Source organism: Mugil cephalus, chromosome 20 (assembly GCF_022458985.1).
Source record: "Mugil cephalus isolate CIBA_MC_2020 chromosome 20, CIBA_Mcephalus_1.1, whole genome shotgun sequence".
NCBI lineage: Eukaryota > Metazoa > Chordata > Actinopteri > Mugiliformes > Mugilidae > Mugil > Mugil cephalus.
Genome location: NC_061789.1, coordinates 15,649,044 through 15,675,154, shown reverse-complemented (window position 1 = coordinate 15,675,154; position 26,111 = coordinate 15,649,044). Strand labels below are relative to the sequence as shown.

The following is a 26,111-nucleotide window of genomic DNA, read 5'->3' as shown; positions in this document are numbered from 1 at the left end:
TTGCAGTGGAATAATAATAATAATAATAATTATAATAATTATAATAATGCAAACAGATGGCCAATGCAGAGGCGCTGGTTCGAGTCCAGCCTGTGCCATTTACTACCCCTCTCTTCCCCTAACTTCCTGTTTCACTCTACAGATCTATCCAATGAAAACACAAAGATTAAAAAATAAATAACAAAAATAATACTAATCAGTGTTTAAGTAATTTGATCTTTTGGCAACAATTATTCCTACTGTTTCAGGATGTGATACCAACAGCAACAAAAACTATTTGATAAATATATACAACAGTGGTAATCAGAGACATTATATTGCATAGATGGATAAATAAAATCTGAGTAAACGTTTAGGAAGAGATATTTAATAGAAGGCAGTGTAAATAAATAAAAATGCTTATCTAATTGGTAAAAAAAAGTTTCCAGCTTTGTAAAATAACAAAAACACAGATATTTTAGTAGTTACAGTGTTAATTGTTTACAATAGTGCAATTTAATAGATACAGTAGAAAGGAATGACTACACTGAATGCAAATCTTCTAGAGCCACAGTGGACGTATTCAAAACATTAGGAGTGCTTTTTGACAGCAGTTCACGTCGAGTCAAGACATTTGCCTCCACAGCCAAAGCGCGTTCAGTCATCGGAGGGTACTGCAGGGTGATAGTACATGTCACAGTTTGAACGTATTTGTGTGGGTGAAGGCAGTGCTTCTGTGATAAACCCTTGATGTGACTGTAGTATATTACAGGAGAATTTCACAGTTTAAAAAAAACAAAAAACAAAACATAAACGTCCCATCCAAATGGTTTCCCCATACATTAATGTTTTATGTGCAAACCCTGAGCCCAAGTCTCTATATTTAATTGTTATATAATGAGAGACAGGCAGATACATGTGGGATGAAGGAATGTCAGTTATTTGGTCTGTTGATAACAAAAGAAAACACCATGGGACTATTTAATAACTAAGTCTGGCAGTGATTACTAGCTGGGATAGTTTAGGAGAAACAATATACATAAAATAAGCCATGACGCAAAACAGACAAGCTACAGCCTCTTCAATATCAAAAAGGAATACCCACAACGTGTTTGGTCGGTCTAGCTCTAAAAACTAAAGTTAAAGCCAGATCAAGCTCAGAGAGATTACTTTGGGTTGTCAGTCAAAAGATTACTTTAGAAAGCTCTCTTTTAAACACTGGCATCCTAGAGCCTTGCTCCAAATGACAATGTTTACAGAGCAGATAAAGTTCCAGTATAAACAGCCGAGGTTTATTCCTACAGAGGTGTGAGTGGTGGTGGTGGTGGTGGTGATGGGGGGAGATGGTTCCACGAGGTGACAACTAACGGTGCATGTGTGTGGCGGCAGAAGATGGTGGCTTAAGGCTTGACTGGGTGGCCGGAGGTTGGTGGGGGTAAAATAACAAGCTAGACGAGGAGGAAGACGGTGTGTGCTTGTGACAGTTGGCGTGCAGAGTGGTGGTGGGGGGAGGGGGAACAGACGGCATTAGATGGTCGTAATTTCTAAAGCTAGCTGGTCTGGGTTGTGTTCCACAGTTCTGCGCCTCAACAGTCGACTCTGTGAAGGCTGGACCTGCTGTAGGAGTTCCTGTGAGAAAGGCAAAAAAAAAAAATGGTTTACTGAACATGTTTCACATAATATGCTTGTAAATCTGCTAAACCTGTTGAATGGTAGTGACTGCAACGCTGAATTTTGTGACACGCAGAGGATTTATTTATCTCCTTTCAAAGGGCAAACCAGAAGAACTACTATTAGCTGAGAGGCAAGTAAGCTAAATAATGCTGATCAGTTGATTCAATCACTCATGTTGTTGAGAGCATTGGTGTATTTGAATGTCCACATGGAAATGAAAAACAATAAGAGGCTTTCTCATGTACACAATCAGAGTGATCTTGGAATAATTACTTCCAACAGGGATTTAGGACCACAGATGCTCACTGACAGCCCAACACCATCCGTTACTTGGCCTTTTACAGCCTTTAAATACGTATATAGATTGGGGCTAATTCTCAATTTCCCTCAGTGTTGTAGAATCACTCTGGCAGGTGCTCTCAACTCTGGCTCTGTTTTTAATTATTAGTCAGCAGACCCGCATGTGCAAGCACGGACCTGCAGCCAAAAGATGAAAACAAAAAACATATGGCCATAACTGCCACAGTCCAACAGGCTACAGTAACTTAAGAACCGCTCCGAACTGTATTAATGAATTTAACCCGTGACAGATTCTAAATCTCTGAACTGCAGCTGAACATTCACTCGCTGGTGACAAAGATGCTGCATGAGTCTATAGCCTGGAGTACTGTACAGTTGGGATTTATGTTGCTTTTGTATCGGTCTGATGGGTTTCAAGAAACAGCATGAGATCACTTTGTGTGTCCCTGTGCGCAGGCTGTGTGTGTGTGTGTGTTTAATGTCTCAAATTACCGCTGTGTTTGCGTAGTCTGAGCTGGCAGGGTTCTGTATAGCTCGGGGATCTTGCGGTTGATGAGAGGACCCAGGGCCTCTTTCAGTTTATTGTAGTTCCTCTCCAGCTCCCTGTGGTATTCCTTCTGATCTGGTCCAATCAGGGCTTTATTCTTCCTCAAGGCATCCTCACACCTGCATGAAAATAGCCAAGGTGACACTGAGATGGGTTTCTCTTTTTTATTAGCTGCACAGCAGTCTGGTCTGAGGCACCGAGTGTGTCATCACCTCTTAGTGAAGTCTTTAAAGCAGAGGCGCAGTTTGTTGTGATGGCGGAACAGCTTTGGGTCATCAGGAATGTTGGAGAGAAAGACCTGAGCCACCTCGAGGGGGCCCTGTGAGGGGGAGGAACAGTTACATATCTTCTAAGGAATGTCTGTTACTTGTTAATACACTGACCCGGGCTTGAAGTCATATTGCACTGGAATTAATATTCTAGGGGTGACACTGGCTTTTAGATCAGAAATGAGTAAATACTGAAACAGGGACCTGGTTGACGGTTGTGCCCACGCAACCCTGCAGCACCATTTGGAGCATCTTAGAGTCTGCGGGATCTTGGGTGGTTGCAAAGGCGAGTTCCTGCGTCTTCTTCTGCATGTCCTCAATCGCCACCTCTATGGGGACGAGAATGATCTGGAGAGCCGGAGAAGGAGACAACAGAATGACGAAACGCGCCGCGTTCGTAAAAAAAACATCGGATCCCTCCAGAACTGACGCCTACCTCCTCTTTGTTGAGAACATTGATGCGGGTCTTGATGTAAGGGAAGGCGTGAGAGGTTGTCAGGATGGTTTTGCGTTTGTACTGCTCATTTAGGTCCCCGTGGGCTCGACCGTCCAGAGTGAAAGGGGTGCAGTACATGAAGGTGCGCAGGTTGTAGTTCTTATCGAAGTAGGTGATTCTTTCCTTCAGCTCATATGTGTCGAAGTAGGGCTCAACATAGGTGATTTGGAGGTACGCCTGAAACAGTGATTCGGTACAGTTATATTTTCTAATGTGTGTTTCTATTGTGTTTTTCTATTAGTTCATCATGCTACCTTGTTGGGGTCCAGTTTGGTTTTGTCCACAGGGTTGGAGTCCTTGATAATTTCGACCACCTCATTCCCAAACCTCACTGAATAAAACTCCTGTGCACAAAAGAAATTCATCTTTAGACATATGCTCCCCATAAATCATTAATGGCACTTTTATTAGCTTCATGGGGAGTTAACGAGCCTCAAGCCTGTGGGAAATCTCAGCTAATTTGGTGATTGATGGCTCCTTGTAGACGAACTCTTGCTCATCCAGGTCTCCGAACTGACATCCATAGAAACCCACTCGGAAGTAGGTCCCAAACATCCTCTGATGACTGAAGACAGAGATGAAAAAAACAATTAAGATTAAAAAGTGTAGGCGTGGAGGGAATTCAAATCAAAAGCTGACATGTTAATAAAAGAGAGGGACTAAAAGGATACAAATAACATGATGCTGTTGGTTTTCCACAAAAATAAGTGGTCTTGTTTTACTTTAAAAATGTGACAGAATAGAAAGTAGAATAGAAATGGAAAGAAAAAAACAGGAAATATAATATATTTTTAGGCTCAGTTTTACTTTTAGCACAGTGGGAGTGCTGCAAAAAGAAATGGAAACTGTCGTAACAGTATTCTGTCTCAACTATGTCAAAGTGCGAAAGAAAACCTTGTATCACTCACCAGCAACATGACAGTCATACCGGAGCCAAGGGGAAAGAAGCAGTGGGGGAGAAGAACAACATTGTCAGAACAAAATAGGACTTCCTTTAGAATTTAATGAGAATAAAAACGTTATATTTGAGTTTTACCTCCCACCCGGAACTCTGGAAACATTAAGAGAAAAAAAGCAGGAAATCAGAATACGTTCATTTTCTCATCAACTCTTACACTTACATTTGCTGCTCGTTTTTTAAGAACGGTCAACTCACTTGGTTGTAGACTTTGTTGAAGGCGTCTTGTAGCTTCCCGTGGACAGTGGCCAGCTTTTTGAAGTCTCTGTTGGCTTCGTGGATGGGCAGCAGAATCTTGTACACTTCATTTATGGCCTCGTACATGGCAGCCTGTGGTTACAGCACAATGGAACACCAGTCGCACGCATACCACTTGATCACATAACCCTCTTTCAGCCATGTTAATGCTGTGTTAGCATGCGGTCTGTCACCATGTAGACAGAGAATGTGAGTCGTACCATGTTGAAAGAGGCAGCTGCTTGCTCCAGGAGGCCCACCAGACCGGACTCGCTGAAATACTTCCCAGCGCAAATGCCCTCCTCCTCTGGAGACAGGACGTCATCGGATACTGCGGACTCCTCCAATATGTTGGATGAAATATTCTGGGGGGGAAAAATAGGAGTTGAGGAAAAGAGTCAGGATGATTTGCACATTAGCCTACATGTGTTTTTGTCACTGAATTCGAAAAAAAAAAGGAAACTGACCTGGAATGTGACACAACCAATTGGCAGGTAGCGACAGTCCTCCAGCATGTTGAGATATTCTGCTACCAGTGCAGCGCTGTGGACGAGGCAATGTGCTGCCTCAGCATGGTTTCCTCTCTCGGAGTGCTTCCCTGCCATGTTCTGAAGCCAAGTCAGGCGCAGGTCAGGAGAGTTCTGGTAGCCCTTCGCAATCCTGAGACAGAAAACAAATCAGAAGGTCATTTTTTCTCCCCCCCAGCTTCAGAAATGGGAAACGGGAAATTCGGAAAAACAAGCTTTTGCATTGTTTAAAACTCACTATCCAAAAGCTTGAAATCTAAAAAATAAAAAGCCTAGAATAAGGTTTACGGCTTGCAATATGTCTTGATGGTCTGAAAATGTATATATTTTTAGTTTATTTTTATTTGCACACATCATACGATTGAACAACAGAATGGAAAACTCCTTCCTCAATCAGGGCTCTCATACCTGACGATAGTTTGTATAGGTGCTTTTACTTTGAAAGGGGCTTGTGTTTTTTGTGCTAGCGGGGTGACTAACAATGAATATGGTTGCACCCCACTTGATTATCCAACAGATCTTAAGTCCTGTCAAAACATTATCCAGTGACAAATGCACACCTGGTTTAGGTTGAAAATAACTAGTGTCATGTCTTTGTTCACTCTGACGATGACATAGTGCTACTGAAACCTAAGTCTGTGTTTTTTCTTTTTTGTCCACAGAAAGTTTGCTGGTTTTCTACTGTGAAAGATGCATGAACGCTTAAAAAACAAAATTCAAGCTTTCAAACACTGAGCTTCAACCTTTTAAAGATTCTCTTTTTTTTAGACATCATACCTGTACATTAGATCGATGAGCATTTCTGGGTCCTGCTGATGCTCCTTCATCTTCACAGTGTCAGTAAGGATCATGTGCAGGTTGAACACCAGATCCTGGACCTGCAGTTTTAAATGTGAATACATCAAATTTGTGAAGTCTACACTCACCGGCCACTTTAATATGTACAACTTGCTAGTTAAATGCATTAGATCGCAGCCATATGATTGACTGATTAGCTATTTGTGTTAACAAGTAACCGAACAGATGCACCTAATAAAGTGGCAAGTGACTAGCAGCTCCAGATCTGGGCAGACTCATGATTGTTGTGTACCTGCTCTGGGAAAGGTGTGTCACGCAGCTCTACGTCCTCTTCAGCATATGTCAAGATTGTCTTCAGAGACCGACGAAGATGCTCCTCGTTAAAGTTCTGCGATGTCCCAACCAGGGAGGACAGAGACATCGTGACCTGCATCTTGACTCGTGCAAAGTTCTGGTAAAAGACAAAAAGTAAAGCACACTTTGACTTAACACATAATTACAGAATCTATTCCACAAACACGTGCATTGTGTAGATCCATTTCTGTTTTCATTGAACCGTCTTTAGCTATGCGGTGTCTAAACCTACGTTTCCAATCTCAAAGTTCTGCCTCATGAGCAGGTAAAGAGAGGCGGAGGCGTGACTTCTGACAGAGCCGACGCTGCTGCTGCAGTGACGCAGGAGACGGAGGCACAGGTCTGCACAAAGCTCTGTGTCCTCTTCAAACAGCATCTCCGGAAACTAAACACAAAACAAAACACACATTGACTGAATAAAGTTGTTTCCTAATAACACGTAGATTATAAACGTGGTACATATTTGACTTTAAAATAGTGTTTGCACAGTAATAAAACAGATAAAATGAGCAATAACAAAAGATACACAGGGAAACCATTTGCATTCCTTATGAGGGAGAATTGGTACGTCAGTCGTGTTGTGTTATTAACATTTCCAAGCTGAATTCTTGTGTGCTTTTTAAAAGGTATGATAAACCAGGGGTAGACCTGGAGACACCAGGCAAACTAACGCAAACTATACCAACCTTGAAAACCAGAGCTCTCTGTGTAGTGAAGCAATGCTGCAGAAAGAGGGCACTCTGGTTTCCTGCCATGCTGTGGAGAAGCACTCGCAGCACTCCGCCTAAAACGCTTTCTTTCAGCTCTGATGCAACCACAGTCTGAAAGAGGAGAGAGACAACAAACTACTGCAAGGACATTCAACACTGAAGTACAACACTGTGTGTTGACAGCTGGAAAATGGCGTCTAATATGGTAATTCTTTCCACTCTTTTACCTTGACTATAATTTCAAGTGTGTCCAGCACTATCAGAGAAGCCTCAGTAGCCAGGTTTCCATCCACCACTGACTCCTGCTCCATCTCAGCTTTAGTCCTGGAAGGTGTTAATTCAGTCATCAGTGTTATACATAACATTTAAGAGGTAAAGTCTTCTCTTAAAAAAAGCGCCATTAATAAAAAAAGGACATACTTGTCGACTCTGTCTGTATTTTGTCTCCAGTGAGTGACGTTCTTTCTCCACCTAACATTCTCCTGGCTGCCATAAGGACTCCTTTCTGTAAGAGTAAACATATTTCCATGGTAATCTCACATATAAACAGCAACACAGAGAGAGGGACAAACGCTGTTGTGCTCTCATAGTCCTCACCTCTACAGCGTCGCACCATCTCCTGACGAGCTCCGATGGTTCCCAGTATCGCTTCCTCCAGCCGGGCCTTCATGTCCTGTGACTTTTTAAACGTCAAGCTGTTGATCCTCTCCAGAGTCTTCCTCCCCTGTAGCAACCGCCAGCCATCACAGAAGAAATAAAGCAAAACATTAATAACGTACAGTAAGACAGTAACGTACTGTAGAAACACCCCAGAAAGACACACACAACTATAACACACTTGTTAACTGATGATCAAGACAGTCACGTTTCTTGAAGAGCTACTGATTGACTGATTGTTCTGTGCAAACAGAGATGCAAAATAAACTGGACATGATGTCTTAACTTAAAATACCAAAAGCGTGCACTGCATTATGTGTGATGTATGCTTTAAACATGTCTTTGAGTCGCACAAAAGTAGATAATGCAGCAATAATGAACGTACGTACTGCAGCTCCAATTTGTTTTACCACAGTCGTTAATGTTTTAGCATTAGAAACTTACAATAATAATTTAATTCAAGTCCAATACAGTTTCAGCGAAAAGGTTAATTGGGTCGTGAATAATTTTTTACTCAATAGTTGATTTCAAATCTAGTTTGTTTTATTAAACAAACAAAATCAAACTAATTAAAAAAAAATGAACTCGTTACCAGTCTGATAAAGCGTAATGGTGCATCAGTGGTGCAACATTTCCACGGAAGAGAAAGTGTCAGGTAACCTTACCTTGTATTCAAAGCAGGAGACACAAAGATGCAGCAGATCCAGCAAGCGGTTGATTTGAAGTACAGACAGATCAGACACCCAGCGCTCCAGGAGAGCTGCATCTGCATTCTTCAGCACCCACAGGAAACACACCAGCAGAGTTCGGCTGCACTCGGCAGACAGGGAGCTGGACTGGCGCCCAGCCTGTTGAAGACAAACACACAAACTCAGTGACAGTCTAGTACAATCTGCCACAGCGCAGAACAAAATGGCTGTTTAGATGAAATTAAAAAAGAAAATGGACAGAGAGACACCTACAGGCTAAGAAGAGCAGCTGTACTTTGAAAAAAGAACAACATGTGGGGAAAAATGCAAACGGTTTTTTAAATGAGCGTTTGCGCAGAGTGATCATTTGTCAAACTGAGGCGGCAGACTCCCACACAAAGGCCAGTCTGTGACCTGTCAGTCTGTAGGGCCCCGGGGAACGGTCTGACCCTCGCAGCTTTCACTTACCACTGTGGGCAGTGCGAACGGGTTGGCTTTGGCATGCGGCAAAGGGGAGCCGGCAATCGCCATGGCAACAGACTGACTGATAGTGCTGCCGTCTGGGTCAGCATCGTCGGTGTGGGCGGAGGCATGGCGGACCCGCGCAGGCGAGGAGTCTACAAAGAAATAAGACAAGCGCTGTGAGGCACAATAATGCTGGGAACACAACAAAGGAATCTCGAGGAGGTGCGGCACAGTGTTAGGGGGTTGTGCCCTGCTGACCAGAGAAGTCGTAGAGGTGATGCGACGTCTCCATGACGATGAGGATGAGGGGCAGGTAGAGCTGAGCAATGTGGGCTCTGACCTGAGGGTCTCTGTAGCGAGGGTCTGCATCATGGCTACACAGCAGGGAGTGCACTGCACAAATGGCCTTTTTATGAAGGAAGAACACCCTGTGGGTAATTAAACGGTTCATCAGTCATTGGCGAAAGTCTGAGTGAACACATAGAAATAGACAGAAATAGATTGCAGAACTCACCCTTCACCGTCAGGATCAAGAATGAGAGAGAGCTCAGTAAGCAGCAGGCCAGACAGGAAGTGCTGCTGACGAAAAGGGACGGACAGCTCAAACATGGTGGCCACACCCTGGTCTTGCACCATGCTGGAAAACGCTGAACTCTGTGAATACAAAAAGATGCAGTTAAGAAAACAAAATGCAAAAAAGGCTTCAGTTGATGCATCATGACACACTGTAGTGGACCTTTATACACTGTACAGTTTGGTGAATTTAGAATTTCTCTGAAACCAAAAAATATTTAAATTAAATTAAATAATTAATTAAATTAGCTCTGTTAGCTTTTACTTACTTGGGGATAGCAGATTTGAAATTAGCTGTATCTCAGCACAATACACAATACATCTCTCTTTTCCATAACATAATGAACTCAACCGTTGCATTGTATTTCTCTCCAGTACCTGCGAGGTGGTGGAAGATGTCGAAGGAGAGGGTGAGGCTGGAGGGCTCAGAGTTGAGCAGGGCAAGTTCAAGATGACATAGTGCTCATGGCTGCAGACGATGCGTGTAAAGTCCATCCTCAGAGCATTCAGAGAGCTGGGATTCTGCGTTGTATGAAGCTTGTTGGCAATCTGTTTAATGCAAAGGTTGAAGAAAACAGTAAAAAAAAAAAAAAAAAAAAAAAAAAAACATGATTGTCTGAGCGGAAACATTGGAAGGTTCGGGAGTAAAATGGGAGCAGAGCAGCGGGAACCTGTTTGTAGTAGGAGCGGATGAGGTTGAAAACAAAGCCCCGGTCCATGAGAGACAGCAGGTCATTTAGGAAGAAGGCCAGGCTGCTATTTAACCTCTCCACAAGCTCCACATCCTGATAGACAGACATTCATATGAGAGAAAGAGGATGAGCATTAGAAAGACAGACTGTATCCAGTATATGATATTAGTTCCAATGCTCAAGGACTGGGTAAGAGATAAGGCAAAGTCCTATTTGACTGAAAAGAAGCATCCGTCCTTTTTCTTTATTGATTAGAACACTACTCAAAATAAATTCATGGGGTGAATGTGATGTGAGGACTCTGTACCTTGTGGTAACGGCTCGCAATGTCTGCACTGATGGCACACACAAGGGCAGCGATGTCATCTACAAAGCGGTCTGGGAAACGCTGACGCCTAGGAACTTCCAATTTCGAGGTCAGGAATAAGTGATGGGCCATACTCTTCGTCTGTAGGTTAGGGTGGATAAAGAGCACTGAGTATTAATAGAAATGTTGCCCTTCCTGCTGTGACAGCAGTCACTTTAATATGTGTGTATCATCAGATATATTTACAAACACATACTTACCATTAGCTGGAAGAAAAACCAAGCCTGCTGAAGTGCTGCTTCCCTCACGGTACTGGTGCTGACCACCCACTGTAGTGCCAGCTCCTCGTGGAGGAGCTAATTATGAACCAACATAGAGCAGGTTTTAGCTTCCATGGTGAAACCTTTCAGAAACCAGATGGCCTGTTGCCATAGACTCTGAATGTTAGATACAAACTGACAAAAACATAACCTTTATTAACCTCCTGAGACCCAAGCATTTCTTTGGATAAGATTCAGATCTTTAGGTATTTGGGATTTGTATAATATATAAAAACTATGTATATATATATATTTATTTATATATTTAATTGTTATATATATAACAATTAAATTTAATATATATATTACAATTTAAGTGTACCAAAATATATTTAAAAAAAATGTTTATTTGAATGCAAAACTGGAACTGGAACAGAACTGGAAACTATGAAATCCCAACGTCCTCAAACGAGTACTTGGCAATCTATTAAATTTGCATGTGGTATCAAATTATAAAAGTTAATAAGCATAAATAAACATGCACATTGACCCTTTGCTGTCAGTACATGGCAGACAAAAGTGTTTCTTTATGAAGACAACAGGTCTAAATGAAGTAGAATAAGCTACAACAAACCTAAAACATTATGTCCCCATATGAGGACAGTGGGTCTCAGGAGGTTAAAAGACTTTTTGTGGGTTAAATAGCAGAAAAAATATCACTTTGGATAGTAAGTCTGCCATAAATTACTTCAGACAATAAAGCCCTCTACTAAACTGTTATGTTAAACAAATCCCCCACCTCACATATAGACACATTTATTAAAATGTCATGAACGATGATGATTGTTAATGAAACTGAAAGTCGCTGGATGTTCAGACCTCAAAATGTGTTTGTCAGGAAAAATGTCACTTATACAGCTTTACCTTCTTAGTAATCTGCCTTGTGGGAACTGAAAACAAGGCCACGGTGTCCAGAAATGCAGACATGCGATTGCAGCTGCGGTCGCTTGCCTGACATGGAGTGACGGTGAGGTGAACACAGACATGAGGACAAAGTGATGTGAAAATGGATGAATGGAAATGGGTGGGCAGCCAGAGAACTTTCTCTGAACTCCGACGAGCGCAAAGCTGGTTAGAAATCTAACAAACCCCCAGACTGAGCTCGTGTCGCTCAGATGTACGGCCCGTTAGGCAGCAGACGGTGAATGAATCGGGAAGGATGGACGAGGTGTCGCAGACAGAGAGGTGCGACAGCTAGGATGAGGCTAGCGGAGTTAGAGGCAGACGTACACGTACAGACCATGAGAATGGAGGCGAGAGAAATGACCCCAAAGAGTTGATCGGAAGTGGTGCGGGAGGTGGAGGAGGTGAAGGTAAGGAGGAGGTGAAAGGATTTGGCACCTGCTTGAGCTCACAGCTGGAGTTGGGGTTCCGGCGTAGCACAGATCTTGAGCCCCCGGGGGCATAAGCAGAGTTTACCCAGGAGTGGGAGCGGTCAATGCCCTGCCGTAAGCCACCGGACACACACACACACAAAACACACACACAAACATAGTGTGGCAAGGAGGCAAGGGCACAGTGAGTTAAGGGAGGGTAATTACCATACACAAGATTATCTGGAGGAGAAAATCAGGAAGAAACAAAAATAAAGGACGCGAGGAAATGAGGAAGAAAATAGCAGGGGAGGGGAGGAGGGAGCAGTGGAGGCATTGTATGAAACACAGGGGATAGAGGCACAAAGCATAACACCACTGTTGACTAAGCAATGTGATAGCTATTGGCACAGAGTTGACAGTCACTCTAAGCTTATTGAATCTGCTGAGAAGAGTCAAGACACTGTTATTACAAAAAATAAAACGTGATACTGGCTAAACAAAAGCATGGCACAAGGGTTATAAATAAAAATATAAAAATACAGAGTTGATCATGATGTGTTGACTACAACTACATTCAGGATATCACTTATTTAACAACAGCAATTCAAATACTCGCCTTACTAAAAACATTTGAAACATAACTGGCCATTTTGACATATTTCAAACAAAATATAAGTAGATAAAGAAATTGTATGATCTTAAAAACTCTAAAAAGGCAGGACAGGTGCAACTCACCTTGCTCCCTATGATTCTTTGGACCTCTTCGTCAGGAGAAATTGGCGTGCTAGCCAGGTCGGGGTTGGAGTTGCTAATGCTCTTGGAACGGGCCAGGTGCAGGCTGGTGGGACGGGCCGTTGCCCTCGACAAGGTAGCATACTGCAGAGGCATCTCATAGGCCTGGGTGCCTGCTACACTCGTAGAGATGTAAGGAACAGAAATGTGGGCACATAAGCAGACATACATCCATATGTGTAACTACTCGTGGCTGTTTGCGTGGCTTTTTGCACACAGGTTGCAGGGTTCGGTCTGGTGGCTCACCTGCGGGGGGCACTGCAGGTTCGGCGGTGGGCAGGCGAAAGCAGTAATGAACGTAGGATGCCAGCAGGTTGTTGCGGCCATGCTGGTCTTGGTTCCCCTCCAAGTTTTTGTGCATCTGGTTGACCAACAAAGCCATTGCTTCAAAGGCAGCACGACCCAAGTTCACTGCAGATAAAAGAGTGACAGTGACATGAGGCACATGTCGGTCCATATGCTCGGCCAAACCAATAACACAATTTGTTAAACTGGCACCTTAAATATATGATATAATGGAAACGGACTAAAATAAAATTTTCTTTCCCCCGAATCACCATGAACTGCAATTATTAATCATCATATTAACCATTCAGACTTTTAGCCATGTCTCCAAAATGCTAACAGCCCATACGGCCCCGCTCACCGATTTGCCCTGCGATCACTGGAGGGTACACGATGAGCTGAATGAGTTTGTTGAGCAGCTGATGCAAAAACCTGACACAGGTATCCAGCAGAGCCCCTCTCAGCGCAACCATGCTGGCTTTCAGCTCCCCCTCCATGTTCGCCTCCGTTATTATGACGTCCTTAAGACGGAAGGGGAAGGAGTACTCTTCCAGAACGTACACCAGAGTGAAGAACTTATCCAGGTGGGGATCCTGGAGGGGAAACCACAACGCACAGTTATGTAATGCGTAAGTCACGGGTCTTCAACGTTTTCCAGGTCAAGTATTCCAAAACTACCTACTATACGTGTTCTATATTAAGCTCGAGCTATTTGTAAATATACATTATTATTATCATCATTTTGCCCTCAGTCCAAGCAGCATAAGAAGCATCTACGTACCTGAGTGTGAACCGAGGAAGCCGCCGTCACCTCAACGTTGAACACTCCTTTGTGATTATCCACCCACTTCATGCCTGGGAGCTGGACCTGCCGCAGGGAGACATTCAACTCATTAAACACTCACACGACAAAGGAACAGGTGACGGCAGGCGAACTGATATCCTCTGATGTCTTTCAGCGCACTCACGTCAGGGGTGAGCACGGAGTAGCTGGGAGGAGGCTTTTCCACCGAGACGGGCAGACTGAAGGAGCCGGTGCGTAGTCGGCCATGCTGCATCAGAGGAATCCACTGCAGGCGGAAAGAAACACACACACACACACACACACACACGACACAATCTCTTACAGATGGCAAGACAACAGAAAGAGCTATCCGGTGGGTGAAAGTGTTAAATGTGAACCAGCGGAAGAGGTTTACTCACGGTGTAGCCTACAGGGGTTTCCAGAGGAGTGTTCTGTTTGGGTTGGCAGCTGATGTGATAGAAGGTGAAGAGCAAGTGGTGGTTGTCTGTCAGGTTGGCAGGAATCTTCATCTTCATCTCCTCATAGAACTCAGGGGACCTTACGAGCAGGAGTTAAATGCAATTTTAAAGAAAGGCAACATGAAAAGAAAAGTCGGACAGATTGAAGCAGGGTGGTTAAAAAGGTATTACTTATTACTTACTTGTTGTGGTAGATGACAGGAGTATAAGCGTCTTTCATGAACTCAGACGAACTTGACTTTCCAAAGATGACCTGTTCAAAATGGAAGAATATAATAGGAAGACTTGCTAGAGTTAAAGTCATTCATTTAATTGTTAGCAGACCCTTTTCTAGGAACTTTCTGCTACAAATAGAGCTTAGATGTCTGAGCAATAAACTGATACTACACCAAATTCTATGTTTTGAATATCAAATACACTGTGACTGTAATCGTACTTTGGCAAAACTATAAAGGTCTCAACAACATGAAGCACATGAATGACAATGAGTGAGCAGTTTGAGATGTTTCTTTGGACTCTTTCTGAAATGATTTGTGACTGTTGGAACGACGCTAATGGAGTTCAACCGAAGCCAAGCTACAGAAGAAGAAGTAGCTTTTTACCTCCCACTTCTACAAAAAAAGATTTTTTTTTTCATGCTCAAAACTGATTTTGGTGCCATATTACTTTTAGAAGATGTAGTGTACTGTCATATTAAATACACTCAAATAAATCAGAGATATAAAAGGAAAGATGTGGTACTACTTGCTAAATAATTCCATTTTTCTTCCATTGCCGTTCAAAAAAAAAAAACCTCTCCTTTGATGTTCATACGATATAGTGTTTCACTGCCTCGAGCTCTTCTTTGTGCGGCCGGGACTTTATTCCGCCGAGAACATTACGTCCCCGACCGTAACTCACAGGCAAAGCTTGACTGGGATCCTCTCCTGCCATGAACTGAACCTTAACGGCGATGTTCCTCACGGAGCCCTGACGGCTGCTGAAGTTCAGGCTCTGCGGGTAAACGTAGAGCAGGTTCCTGAGAGGCAGAAAGAGACGGACGGCGACAGAATTAAATCGTTATATTGTCAACAATATCGCATCGCTCCGTGCCACCCGCAAAAAATAGCCTTCTCAGAAAAAGGCAAGATAGTACGTGACATGTGCACGCACGGGGAGAGCGTGACCTCGCAGAGGATTCACTTGGTGAAAGTCACCTCAACGCACGTCCAAGACAAACATCAGAGGTAACTGCTGTTCATCTTTTGGAACAGCTGATTTTATCCACCAATTGGGTTACGCAAACTGGCCAGGGTTGCACATTTTTAGAACAACTATAAATAGCATTTACTGCACAGATTACCGACTTCCCATCGTTGAACATTATATTTTCCGCACCAAACATGTGTGTGACATGCATTATTGTGCAAGCCGTATGCGTTTGTGACCTGAATAACAAAACCGGTATCGCAAGGGTTAAACTTCAAGGGAAGGTCACTGAGACTAAGGCCATGGACGAGACCTGTGACCGAAACACGACTGAGCTAATGTTTCACCACGATATTGCATGCGCGCATCCAATATAAGCCGACCAGCCGCCCCTCCAGATTCATCAGTCGAGGGCTGATGATGCCAACATCTGCGCTGACAGAAAATCTAAAGCTTTCTCCAGCTTTGATTTTTAACTCGCGAGTTGAAAACTTTTTTCACTGAACTGGCTTAACAGCCTTGCAGAGAAAATCCCAAACTTCCGAACGACCCAAGTAGAGAAAAAGCTATTATCTAAAAAAAATGATCTGGAGCCTGTGTCTGCTTTGCGTGGCCGGGGCTTTCGCGGCGGCCCACGCGCGCCCCGTCAGGAAGAGCGGCGGCGCGGAGGACAAGGCCGGGGCGCAGGAAGAAGTCAACGTGCTCATGTTCGGCGCCATACAGTTCAGCGACTCCCTTAACTATGTTTATCAAACCACTGAGGCGAAGATAGAGAAAATCAAGCTGACTTTAAAGAGCCACGAGGGGACCCTGCAAAAGCTGGGGAAGGAGACTGAGCAGGCCGCAGAGGTGGAGAGGCAGATAAAAGAAGCGCTACAGTTGCTGCAGGTACGAGAGCGCGCAAGTATGTAAACAAGAGATTTCCCGTGTGAAGGCGAACGGCCGTGTAATTACAGGGGAGACTCAGAATTACAATCGAATGGAGATCTCGGTAAAATATGCGGGAGCAGAGGAAAACAGATGCTGTATGTGGAGGATCTAGAGTCCTAATCAGATTGTACCTTCAGAGAGTCAGTGAACGTGACAGAGAGAGCTGAGCAGACATTAAGATTTGCAAAACACAATTCCTACGCTACATGAACATAAAACCATTCTTTTCTTCCTATTATCACCCTTATTTTTATTCCATTCTTGGTGCATATGGATAAATCATATTTTTACATCTGAGCAGGGTTATAAGCGTGATATAAAGCTGCATGAACTTTCTGGGGTAGACAGCTGGCACCCAAACTGGGACTGTTGTTGTTGCAGGAAATTAATATGTGCAGATGCTCTTTTGATAGAACCAGATGGCCAAGCAACAGACTCACACCACCACAGCTAAAGACTGGCTGACCAGCATGGAGAAGGAAGAGGTGGAGCTGAGGACCAAAGTGAGGTGGTTGGAGATGTTTATCAACAACTCTGTACCCGCCAGCATCAAGGAGCTGCAGGTAATGAGCTCACAGGGTCCTTCTCATCGTCACGGCATCCACCTTGTTGCATTTGGGCTTTTTTTGGTTAATGTGAAGGCACCGGGCAAAATCTCATACAGTTTAACATGACAAAAAGTAAACTTTACTCCTGTTTTTTTTTAGGAAAGAGCAGAGGAGCACTCCAACATCTTGCGAGGCTTACAGCATTTGACCGAGTTCCACAAAGAGAACATCGAGACTGAGAATGAGAAGCTCTCCAGACTGCAGAGAATGGTAACTTACTAATTCCAAACTTATGATGACGTTAAGCTTCTGATGTTTTTATTGATTCAATGTGCCATTTCGTCTGATTCTTCCAGAGTGAAGCTTTGTGACACTGAACAGAGCGACAGAAGCCCACGAAGCTCTCAACTCCTTATCATCACTGCACTCCCTTCCTGCCCTGCTGTGTATGCTACAGAGCCACCGTATGACCAGGAACTAGTTTTGCTATCAGTCATATGTTTTAGTCTTTGTTGTTATGGCTCAAATGTTTTTGTTTTTCTTGTGTTTGTAACCTTGTTTTTTTTTAAAAAAAAAGAAAAAAAAGAAAAAAAAAGATTAGAAAAGATTGTGAGTTCACCAAAGAGTATCTTGTCCTAATGTAACAACATATTTTATACAAGTGTTCTATCGTTTTATTGCTTGTTTTTGGTTTTATAAATGATGTGATGAGATCAGCGAAATCTGTCTCTGTTTGAAATTCACTGTCCTCTGTGGGTAAAAGGATACACTGTACTGACAAAACTTGACAAAAATCAATAATGAAACCCATGTCACACAGTGACCAGTGCGTGTAAAAGTCCACAGGTCAACATGCAGCGTCTGTCCAAACAGGCGAACGCTCACCTGTAGGTGGTGTGCGGCGTGTACACGTAGCGAGCCGGGAACTCCAGCACCTCTTTGGTCGGGCGAACACGCGGGTCCGGATAAGGCTTCACGTGAAGCAGCTCTGGTGACAAACAATAATGAGGCGAGTCCGGAGCTGGAGAAATGTCAATCTTCAGCTGGGCTGTCGGGGGGGGGAGGCAACAAAACATAAACCCTGTGAACCTCATGAGCGGTGACACATTAATCCAGACAATTGGACGCAAGTATTTGCCACGTTTACCTGTGACAGGCCTGAGCCGTCGCAGAACCGAGGACGGCCTGCGCATGTCTGCAAGGTACTTGTAGAGGTCCTCGTCGCTCAGCCTGTCTCCCTCCTTGGTGCACACAAACAGAAAAGTCAGCTCGTGTCACGTACAACATGATGAACACGTTTAACAGTTTTGTACGGTGACCTTGAGCGTCCTGAAAGGCATCTATAAATAAACGCATCTAGCACGAAACCAAGTTCGATCACTGGATCTGTTGCTGCTAAAACAAACAAAGCAGCTACAGTGATATATACTTAGAAACACATTTTTTATTTCTATCACATGTATTATTAGGCCAAGAGCCAGGTCCACCCCTCTTTTGCTACCTTATATTTCCCTATTAGTTCATGTTATCCCATACATTAGATCATCACGAGATGATAACACCTCCAACTCGGGGCCGTTTGGCCTCAGGAGCAAAAAAAAAACATTGGGACATTTGGGAAAATCTTCTGGCAAAATGATGTAATTGCATGTGTTATGTGACCATTTATGCAGGTGCAGTCTTAAATTTTACATGGTGAATCCTGACACTTAGGGGAAACTATCAGAATAATATTCTGGGGCTTAGAATATAGCCTTTTAATTTTCAATTACCACCTCCTATATGTAATAGAACTATTTATATCCATTTCCAAGCAACATTTTTTTTGATTGGCCCATACTTTTCTCTTTTATTAAACAGGACAGCTAGTTTTATACATATATTCATGAATTTTTTTTTTTAAACCTGTTAAAAAATTGCTGATTTCTCAGTGTCTTTTGTGTCATGTAGTTTCATTAAAAACCAAAGTTTTTGCTTTATTTTGTTACAAATTTGGCTGTGTCCCACTTTTTTGCTATTATCGCAGGATTTGCTGCAATAATAAAATAAAATAAACTTTAAATTCAGAATTGCGGATAAATGAAGTCCTTTACAACAGGAAATTGCTGCAGCATTCACTACTAAATGACTCACAGACATGCTGCTGGAGAGAGTCTGACCTGTTTGAAGAAGTTGGTGACAGTGAGCGTCGCTGGACGGAAAGTGGCAAAGTTACACATGTCGTCCCCGACGCTCATTCGCTCAATCCCCTTCTTCTTTCTCTCATTCCACGTCCCGTGGCCCTTTCGTTCTATCGGGGAAACAACAACATTACACAAACGTGCACGTACGTGTGCAGGGGATAAGGGGAGTTCTGTGTTTTGAGGCATAACTACCAGAGTCAGAGTCTGGGTCGGACCGATCCAGACCCCCCACACTGCTGACGATGTTGAGGAGGTGAATGGCCGTCCAGGCAAAGGGCATGCGAAAGCGGCCAAGGCGACTGCACGACTGCTCCGCCTGAAGGCGCAGCTTCTCCAGCTTCTCCTTGTGCTGCAACGGAACAAGGCAAATAATGAGCAAAGAGCGCCGAGGGGCCAAAAATACACGCAACAGGTAACAGATTTGGCTCGGCAAAAGGAATGGTCAATATTGCAGCCGTCCAGACAGAATTGTGTAACATTTGTGACTAGACAGCAAAAAAGGTCCCACGTGCGCGCCGAATGCAACGCCGAGCGTTGCGACAGTTTTGGCTCCGTTACCTTGGAGGAATCCGATTCTTTCATGACCATGTAGGGTTCGCAGCATTCACCGATGTCTCCTTGCTGGAGGACTTTTTCGAGCTGGAATACAAAAACGGACAAGACCGTGAACACACGTAAGATAATTATTTATCACGTAATAATAACTGAATTATTTCTGGGTACCTTAATGACCAAGAAGATATCAGCAGAAGGGTACGTGATAGAGAAAATGGCAGAACGGGCCAACGTGGATATGGCTACGTGGGGCGTGTGGGCCTTAAGCAGTCCTTTCATCTGATCCGAGTTCAAGTCAAAGTAGAAATTCTCAGAGATCTGTGGGTGGACGGATAAGTGGGAAACAGCAGAAGGGTAGGGAAGGAAAGACGTTAATGGAAATGCACATCGAGGGATTTTAATTCAGTTTGGACTCGGTGATCTAAACCGCAAGACCACTTAGGCCTTTTCGAGGCAACGGAAATTCAATTAGTCAAGTATGAGCTCAGCATTACGTAAGTAATTTTGCAGACTGAAAGTCACTAGAAGAATATTCATTAGAGGAAATAAAAAATGATCCAATGATATATATAAAAAAAAAAAAGATTACTTTTTTCTTCTCCTTGACGTCATAAAGGGCGAGCGTTCCAAATATTGGCTCAATTTCTATTTCAAACCTGAAAGACACACAAAATGTAAAATGGTCACCAAATATGCAGTGCACTGGAGAATATCTAATGATAATATTAATAATGTGAAGCCAAAAATGTTAGAGTTTATATGCCAAAAGTTCCTCACTTGAGAGACAGACACTTGACCATGATCCTCTGGCCACAATGTTCCTTGGGCACTTCAGGAAGGGAACATCTCTCCACTGCTTCATCCTGCCACACACCAGCATAACATTTACACAGGTGCCATGGCAACGAGGTGCCCGAGACACAATGATGTGTGCACACAGGCGTAAAGAAAGAAGGATGGCGCGAGAAAACGAGAACATACGGAAGGAAAAGCGACTGGTTCCCTTCAAGTGGCTGGAATCGCACTTTACCTGAACATTCATTATGTTACTCTGAGGAGAACAAGGGGTGGCTGCATGTACAGACTAAGTGTTCCTCTGGTTGCAGTTTGGAGGAGTAATTTCTCTCAGGAAGTTGTAATCACTCCGTGTGACTAGAGCTGTTAACTGTACTACATCTTTCTTTTGAATTTCCACTGAGGACTTTTTGTTTTTCAGATCCTGTACTTTTTTACTCAGTCAAGCCTAGAAGGCATGAATCTCCTTTAGGTCAAAGTTAATAATTGTGTCGTCTGTTTACCTATTTTGCTACAATATGTAGTGATGTAAGTAAGTGAACACATTACGGGTGTAGTCGTACCAAGATTTTACTTTTGGTTCAGTAGGGGAAAACAAACCTGAAGCACATATAGTAATGTTGTCTAAAAGGTCAACTCACTGCACAGCTGACAATGCTGCTCTGATTCACCAGTAAGAGGAACTTCAATAAAAAGTTACTGGTTCGGTAACAGATGACTCACTTCAGTTCTTGGATTCATTGATAAACTAAATCTCTGTTAAGCCACAGTGGTTATTTCTGCAAATGGAGTCGGCAATGTTATTGTTGCTTCTATGTAAATGTGTCAGTGCCCGCGAAACCAATTTCTCTCGTGTTTACACTTATTTATTTTATTAGGGTGTTTTATATGAATACTGTATTATATAAGGCTTCTACCAAGTCATTTGAAAGTGCTATACAATTTTAATAGTAGTAGTAGGTAACATCTCACCTCACTCATTGAATACAGCAAAGAAAACATTTTCTGTGTGACGTAACACTTCTGCCTATTTTCCTATACTGTGATAACACTTGACATAACTACTTACTTACTATTAGACCTAATATAGAGCAAATAAAAACAGAATAATGTCTACTGACTGCACAACTCTACAGAAACCCGTTTGGTAACTGGAACTAGTCTAATAAACCACTTTATTCACTGTAAATGTCTGAGAAAAAGTCGTGAATATTACGTATGCACGACAGAATCACATGTTTTTAATATTTTAAATATGGTCTCTTCCGCTACAGACGCACAGACGGGTTTAACACAAACCTCATCAGGGGGAGGGTACAGGCCAAGCAGGTCACTGTGGCGCCCCTGCGAGCGCGCCTCCGTATTGCGACGGTCCATATCCTCTGCAGCTGTCCGTTCCAGCACGGACGGCAGGAGAGCGTCCGGGGAGGAGTTCTTCAAGTCGAAGATGCTGGAGGCCCAGCTGCCCCGCGGAGTTTCATCAATGCTGACCGACCGCCGCTTTGCGTCATCCTGAGCCACACAAGGCCGAGAAGTGAGATCATGTTTGTCTTTTCTTCCAGACAAAGATGTGTTCTAGGGCAGTATGCTGCGGATCCTGTTACCTTATTACCAGTTTAATATGATTCATACTGAGAACGCGCTGGGAATAATGGGTGGGGTATCCACTTATCCATTACTCAGTCTCTAGATTATTAACTCACTGACCAGAGCGCAACTCAGACCGTCTTCATCTCGAGTCGCCGACCTAAATGCACGGCCCTGCTCTCCATCTCCATCATTAAAAGATGGAAGCGTGATGGCTTTTGAATCTCCACTCCTGGCAACCACGCAGTGTGTTTAATGAACGTAAATTGACTCGAGTTGTTCATCACAAACAGCTACCTGGTCATCCTGGCGCTCGGCGGCAGCAGCCTCGTCCAGTTCAAAGGTCTGTTTGACCAGCCCTCGCTGCCTCTCCCTCTGCCGCTCAGAGTTGTGAGGGGTGTACGTGGTGCTGTAGCGCTGATACCTACACAAGAAAAAAAAAAAAAAAAAAAAGGTGCCCCACCGATGATGTAACTGTCCACTGAGCGCAGAGTGAGCGGGAGGAAGCGTTGTGCATTATTAAACAACAGAAGGAACGCACACTGTAGGTTAATACAGCCGCAGTCACTTACTTTCTTTGAATGACGAGCCAGTTATCTGTGTAGACTGCTAAGGCATCTCTCACTCTGGGATCCAGTGAGCTGCATAAAAAAAAAAACATTAATTATTGAGGACGGCATGCTTTTAATATTAATGACCATTCAGCGTCACAGAAAGAAGAGCTTTGTTCTCATCTGTAGTAATGTTTGTTCTCCATTAGTGCTCAGTGTGTGAGATTGTGTAAAGAGCACAGGGAGATTTATTTGTGTTAGAGTGAGAGTTCTTCTTTTGGGTATTAGTTGCTGGACTCACTCCTCCTCCTCAGGGAGCGGCGGCTCCAGTGTAGTGCACTCTTTATCCTGATGGAGGAGCTCCAGGTCGTCGTGGGGGAACTCCATCAGCTGCCTGAGTGGACCGGGCTCCACCCCGGGAGCGTGGCTGCTCACATACTCCTCGAAGTCCACCGGCTCGACCACCTCCGTCAGCGGCAGCTGTCAGACGACATCAGACGATTATGCGCCGGCAGCTTTGACGCGATCATCGCGACAGATTGTGATCCGATCAGCTGGATCAGAAAGACTCACGAGGCGCAGTACAGCGAGGCGACAGGCCACCGTAACCGTAGGCCAATACAGGTTTTCTGGCATTCGCACATTTGTGAACAAAATTCCGCAAATGAATGAAGGGGAACATTTCAAGGAAACAGCCGTGTAAATCCTTTTTATTAAGGAGCCTTTTGGCAGCACCGTCAAAATAACATCAGATTACAAACTTTACTCAGAAAAGTCAAACACAAGCTATGTGCATCCTGTCCACTAACAACAGAATGAGTGTTTTGTCTTAACGGCGACTCCCTTTCTCTTTCAGTTCTCGGTTTTTCACAAGGAACATTTCTTCCTTTCGGTGCATCTACGATCTGCCATCTTGCATTGCTGCTATAGTCACATGCTACATGTGAAACATTGCAGTTTGTGACATTGAAATGTTGCTATAAACATGAGTGTTGTGAATCTGCCTACAACCGATCCTAGCTGGCCTTTTGGTCTCCGTCATAGAACATGTCTAGACTGCAGTAAAAAAAATAAATAAATAAGCCTCTATAAGTCGGATGTGGATTTCTGCTGGACTAATAAAAGAATCACACTAAGATCCTTGTAACGAGACATGTTTGAGGTAAAATATGTTTCAAAACCATGACTTTTCAACATTAATAAACACTCACCTTTAATGCATGTTCCTATTATCTAAACTATGCGCTACTTAAATAACTAAAGTTACACCCATCCACTTCTGGTTTAACTAACTGAAGCTTGAAACCAGCTCGTCCGAAATTGTTATGTTAAATGCAGGGTGACTCACAGGGTGGTGTGCGCCTCCTCGTTTCTTGGACAGCTGAGGCGAGCCATAGTCCCTGGACACTTGTTTTCTGACTTCTGCAGCAACCGTCCTGAGCGACAGAAAGAATTAGTTAGGAAGGAAATTAAAGATTACACACAATTTAGCGGAGAAAAGGTGCAATTGTCAAGATGTATGGAGCGCTTGAGACGAATTAGATGTTATATTAGAACATTTGCATGGCCTGCAATACTAAGGGACATAACTTAAATTTAGTTTTTCCAGCTGCATTGCGACACAGTCATCCGAAGCGTAGACCTTTTCCACAGTTTCCACGAAGGGCCACAGCTGTTCTGAATCGGGACGCGAGCTGATTTCACAAAGAGGTGGCGAGCTGGCTATAGAAAGCAGGCACGGAGCCAGAGCTCTGTCCCTGGCCTTTATGGACTAACGGCAAATGGGGGGCTTAAAGACAAAGCAGGGGAAAAAAAAAAAAAAAAAAAAAAACCCTCTCAAAGAGACAGCAAACAGCTGCTCCTCCAGAAGCACAAAATATCAGTTTCTCACATATACACAGCTGCAGAGGCTTCAACGTTTCCGTCGCGATTGCAAAGCTAATGTTCATGCCTTCCTTCCATCAATCAATACACGGGGATCGTTAATAGAGAGGAGACTGCCACTCCCCTCTTTAAGATATAACTATGCTTTTCCCGAAGATGACATTGCCTTCTCGTAAACCAAATATTAAAGTTTACAGGCCCGTCTTTGAGCTTATAAAGCTACATCTTTAGCGATGTAGACACTGCTTGTGCAGCTGCATTAAAACAGGAAAAGGAAAGCTGCAGACTGCAAAGGCAATAGCCAGAATTCCCTTTCCCACCCTTTCCTGCATCCGGCACTAAACAATGGTCCGGGTCCCACTGAGGAGACTGGACACGGGGAATGCAGGGGGAGACTGAGATTATCCCTTCAGGATGTGTTCTCGTCCACGGTGCGTTCATCGCCTGGACCACGGTCTAGAGGATATCCACAGTTAAAAGCATGGGCTGAGCTTTAAGTTTCCACCCAAGCAAGAAACTATTCACTTGCAAGCTCACTGACAACCATCTAACATTTGTTTGTCTTCACAAAACCCTCAGGAGGAGCTTCCCCAGAAATGCTTCTCATCCACAAATTTATTTCTGGGCAAAAGGCGTGATCCGGTGATTTGGTTCAAAAGTGTACAGACAAAAATCACACTTTTAAAAACTTCTATTGCAGTAAATTAGGAAACAGTTTGACTGCAAATACTCCCACAAACGCCAGTGTTGTTACCCAGCGCATTCATCTCCTGTAACCTGATGAGCAATCATTTCACGTATTGATACGCAGACGGCACACTTCTGCTTCAGTTATCGGCTTTCAATAGAGAGGGAGAACCAGTTTACAACATGTGGAAACAGGTTGCTACTGTATTGCTACGAGGCGTTCACACGACACAAAAAAAAAAACACCCAAGCGTCCCTCGGTGTCAGATTATCCGTGCAGAGCGTTTCCCGCATGTTTACCGAGTCTTAAATAGTGCAAAATCACACACCACAATAGCAGCCCTCAGCATGGCAGCGGTTCACTCAAGTAGCTCAATGATTGTTGACAACAATGCTCTAACTAAGCGACTACAGCGTCTGAAAAACAGGTTGCTAAACTCGGTAAAGTCCCCGAGACCGCCGGGAATAGCGAGAACTGCTTCCATAAACCTCTCTTCCATTATGGGAGCAGGGCACAGGTGAATTTCTTCTGGCCGGTTTAGGTTTTTGTAATACCTCACAAATCCTAGCATAGTGGCTATACGCGCCGCCTTGTCCAGCAGGTCACTCTCGCGCACAGGCGTAGCCGTAAAACAATAACTTCTCACCGGTTGATTTTATGAGCAAACGCCCTCCTTTCGCTCGCCGTCGATGTCATTTCTTGTCCCCATGTAAAAGAAAGTCCCCGAAGTCAAAATGAAAGTGTTTTCCCTTCTCTCGCGTTGGCTCTGTCCCCGTCCTGTGCGGGGATGCGGACTCTCAGACCGCTTCCTCCTCCTCCTCCTCCACGCTGGGACCGGGCAGGGATCCCTCCTTGTTCCTCCTAGCGGCCGGGAGCTGAACCGTGTCTTTTGCCGTCAAGCATATTATAATACTACATAAACTACATCCGGTTACTTAAAAATAAAAAATAAAATGCATGAATCTTTTCTTACAAACTATCGATTTCATTGTGC

General features: G+C 43.7%; 2 protein-coding genes across 4 annotated transcripts; one reads left to right on the top strand and one right to left on the bottom strand.

Annotated features, from left to right (window-relative positions):
* Nucleotides 1-345: 345 nt before the first annotated feature.
* LOC124997707 (dedicator of cytokinesis protein 7-like) lies at nt 346-25,948 on the bottom strand. Of its 3 annotated transcripts, XM_047571639.1 has the most exons (50): nt 25,764-25,948; nt 23,894-23,981; nt 22,847-23,025; nt 22,567-22,635; nt 22,292-22,418; nt 21,707-21,919; nt 20,390-20,475; nt 20,202-20,268; nt 19,781-19,930; nt 19,616-19,696; nt 19,250-19,406; nt 19,034-19,164; nt 18,022-18,115; nt 17,760-17,922; nt 15,109-15,226; nt 14,391-14,461; nt 14,149-14,287; nt 13,914-14,015; nt 13,727-13,813; nt 13,307-13,538; nt 12,907-13,071; nt 12,604-12,776; nt 11,894-11,995; nt 11,417-11,503; nt 10,493-10,588; nt 10,233-10,373; nt 9,905-10,018; nt 9,612-9,782; nt 9,175-9,314; nt 8,919-9,088; nt 8,664-8,812; nt 8,172-8,354; nt 7,447-7,573; nt 7,270-7,354; nt 7,077-7,173; nt 6,826-6,960; nt 6,372-6,524; nt 6,078-6,236; nt 5,765-5,865; nt 4,928-5,120; nt 4,682-4,825; nt 4,422-4,553; nt 4,302-4,316; nt 3,698-3,823; nt 3,520-3,609; nt 3,206-3,442; nt 2,974-3,117; nt 2,713-2,819; nt 2,446-2,619; nt 346-1,608 (listed from the first exon to the last, which is right to left on the bottom strand). In XM_047571639.1, the coding sequence occupies exons 1-50, from the start codon at nt 25,811-25,813 to the stop codon at nt 1,566-1,568; spliced, it is 6,357 nt and encodes a 2,118-aa protein (XP_047427595.1). In that variant the 5' UTR covers nt 25,814-25,948; the 3' UTR covers nt 346-1,565. The 3 variants fall into 3 exon arrangements, with proteins under 3 accessions (XP_047427595.1, XP_047427596.1, XP_047427597.1); XM_047571640.1 differs by lacking the exon at nt 11,417-11,503; XM_047571641.1 differs by lacking the exon at nt 11,894-11,995.
* On the top strand, nt 15,796-17,596 carry angptl8 (angiopoietin like 8). The gene is made up of 4 exons (XM_047571642.1): nt 15,796-16,284; nt 16,740-16,889; nt 17,034-17,144; nt 17,231-17,596. Exons 1-4 carry the CDS (start codon nt 15,979-15,981, stop codon nt 17,243-17,245), a joined length of 582 nt encoding a protein of 193 aa, XP_047427598.1. The 5' UTR covers nt 15,796-15,978; the 3' UTR covers nt 17,246-17,596.
* Nucleotides 25,949-26,111: the final 163 nt, after the last annotated feature.

Excerpts from the sequence above, each read along its gene's own strand:
- LOC124997707 (XM_047571639.1), bottom strand. The coding sequence starts at position 25,813 with ATGACATCGACGGCGAGCGAAAGGAGGGCGTTTGCTCATAAAATCAAC. Across the intron at positions 13,539-13,726 it reads CTTCCTCGGTTCACACTCAG|GATCCCCACCTGGATAAGTT; the intron begins GTACGTAGATGC and ends TTTCCCCTCCAG. Across the intron at positions 11,504-11,893 it reads CCAGCTGTGAGCTCAAGCAG|GCAAGCGACCGCAGCTGCAA; the intron begins GTGCCAAATCCT and ends ACTCCATGTCAG.
- angptl8 (XM_047571642.1), top strand. The coding sequence starts at position 15,979 with ATGATCTGGAGCCTGTGTCTGCTTTGCGTGGCCGGGGCTTTCGCGGCG. Across the intron at positions 16,285-16,739 it reads AAGCGCTACAGTTGCTGCAG|AACCAGATGGCCAAGCAACA; the intron begins GTACGAGAGCGC and ends CTCTTTTGATAG. Across the intron at positions 16,890-17,033 it reads CCAGCATCAAGGAGCTGCAG|GAAAGAGCAGAGGAGCACTC; the intron begins GTAATGAGCTCA and ends GTTTTTTTTTAG.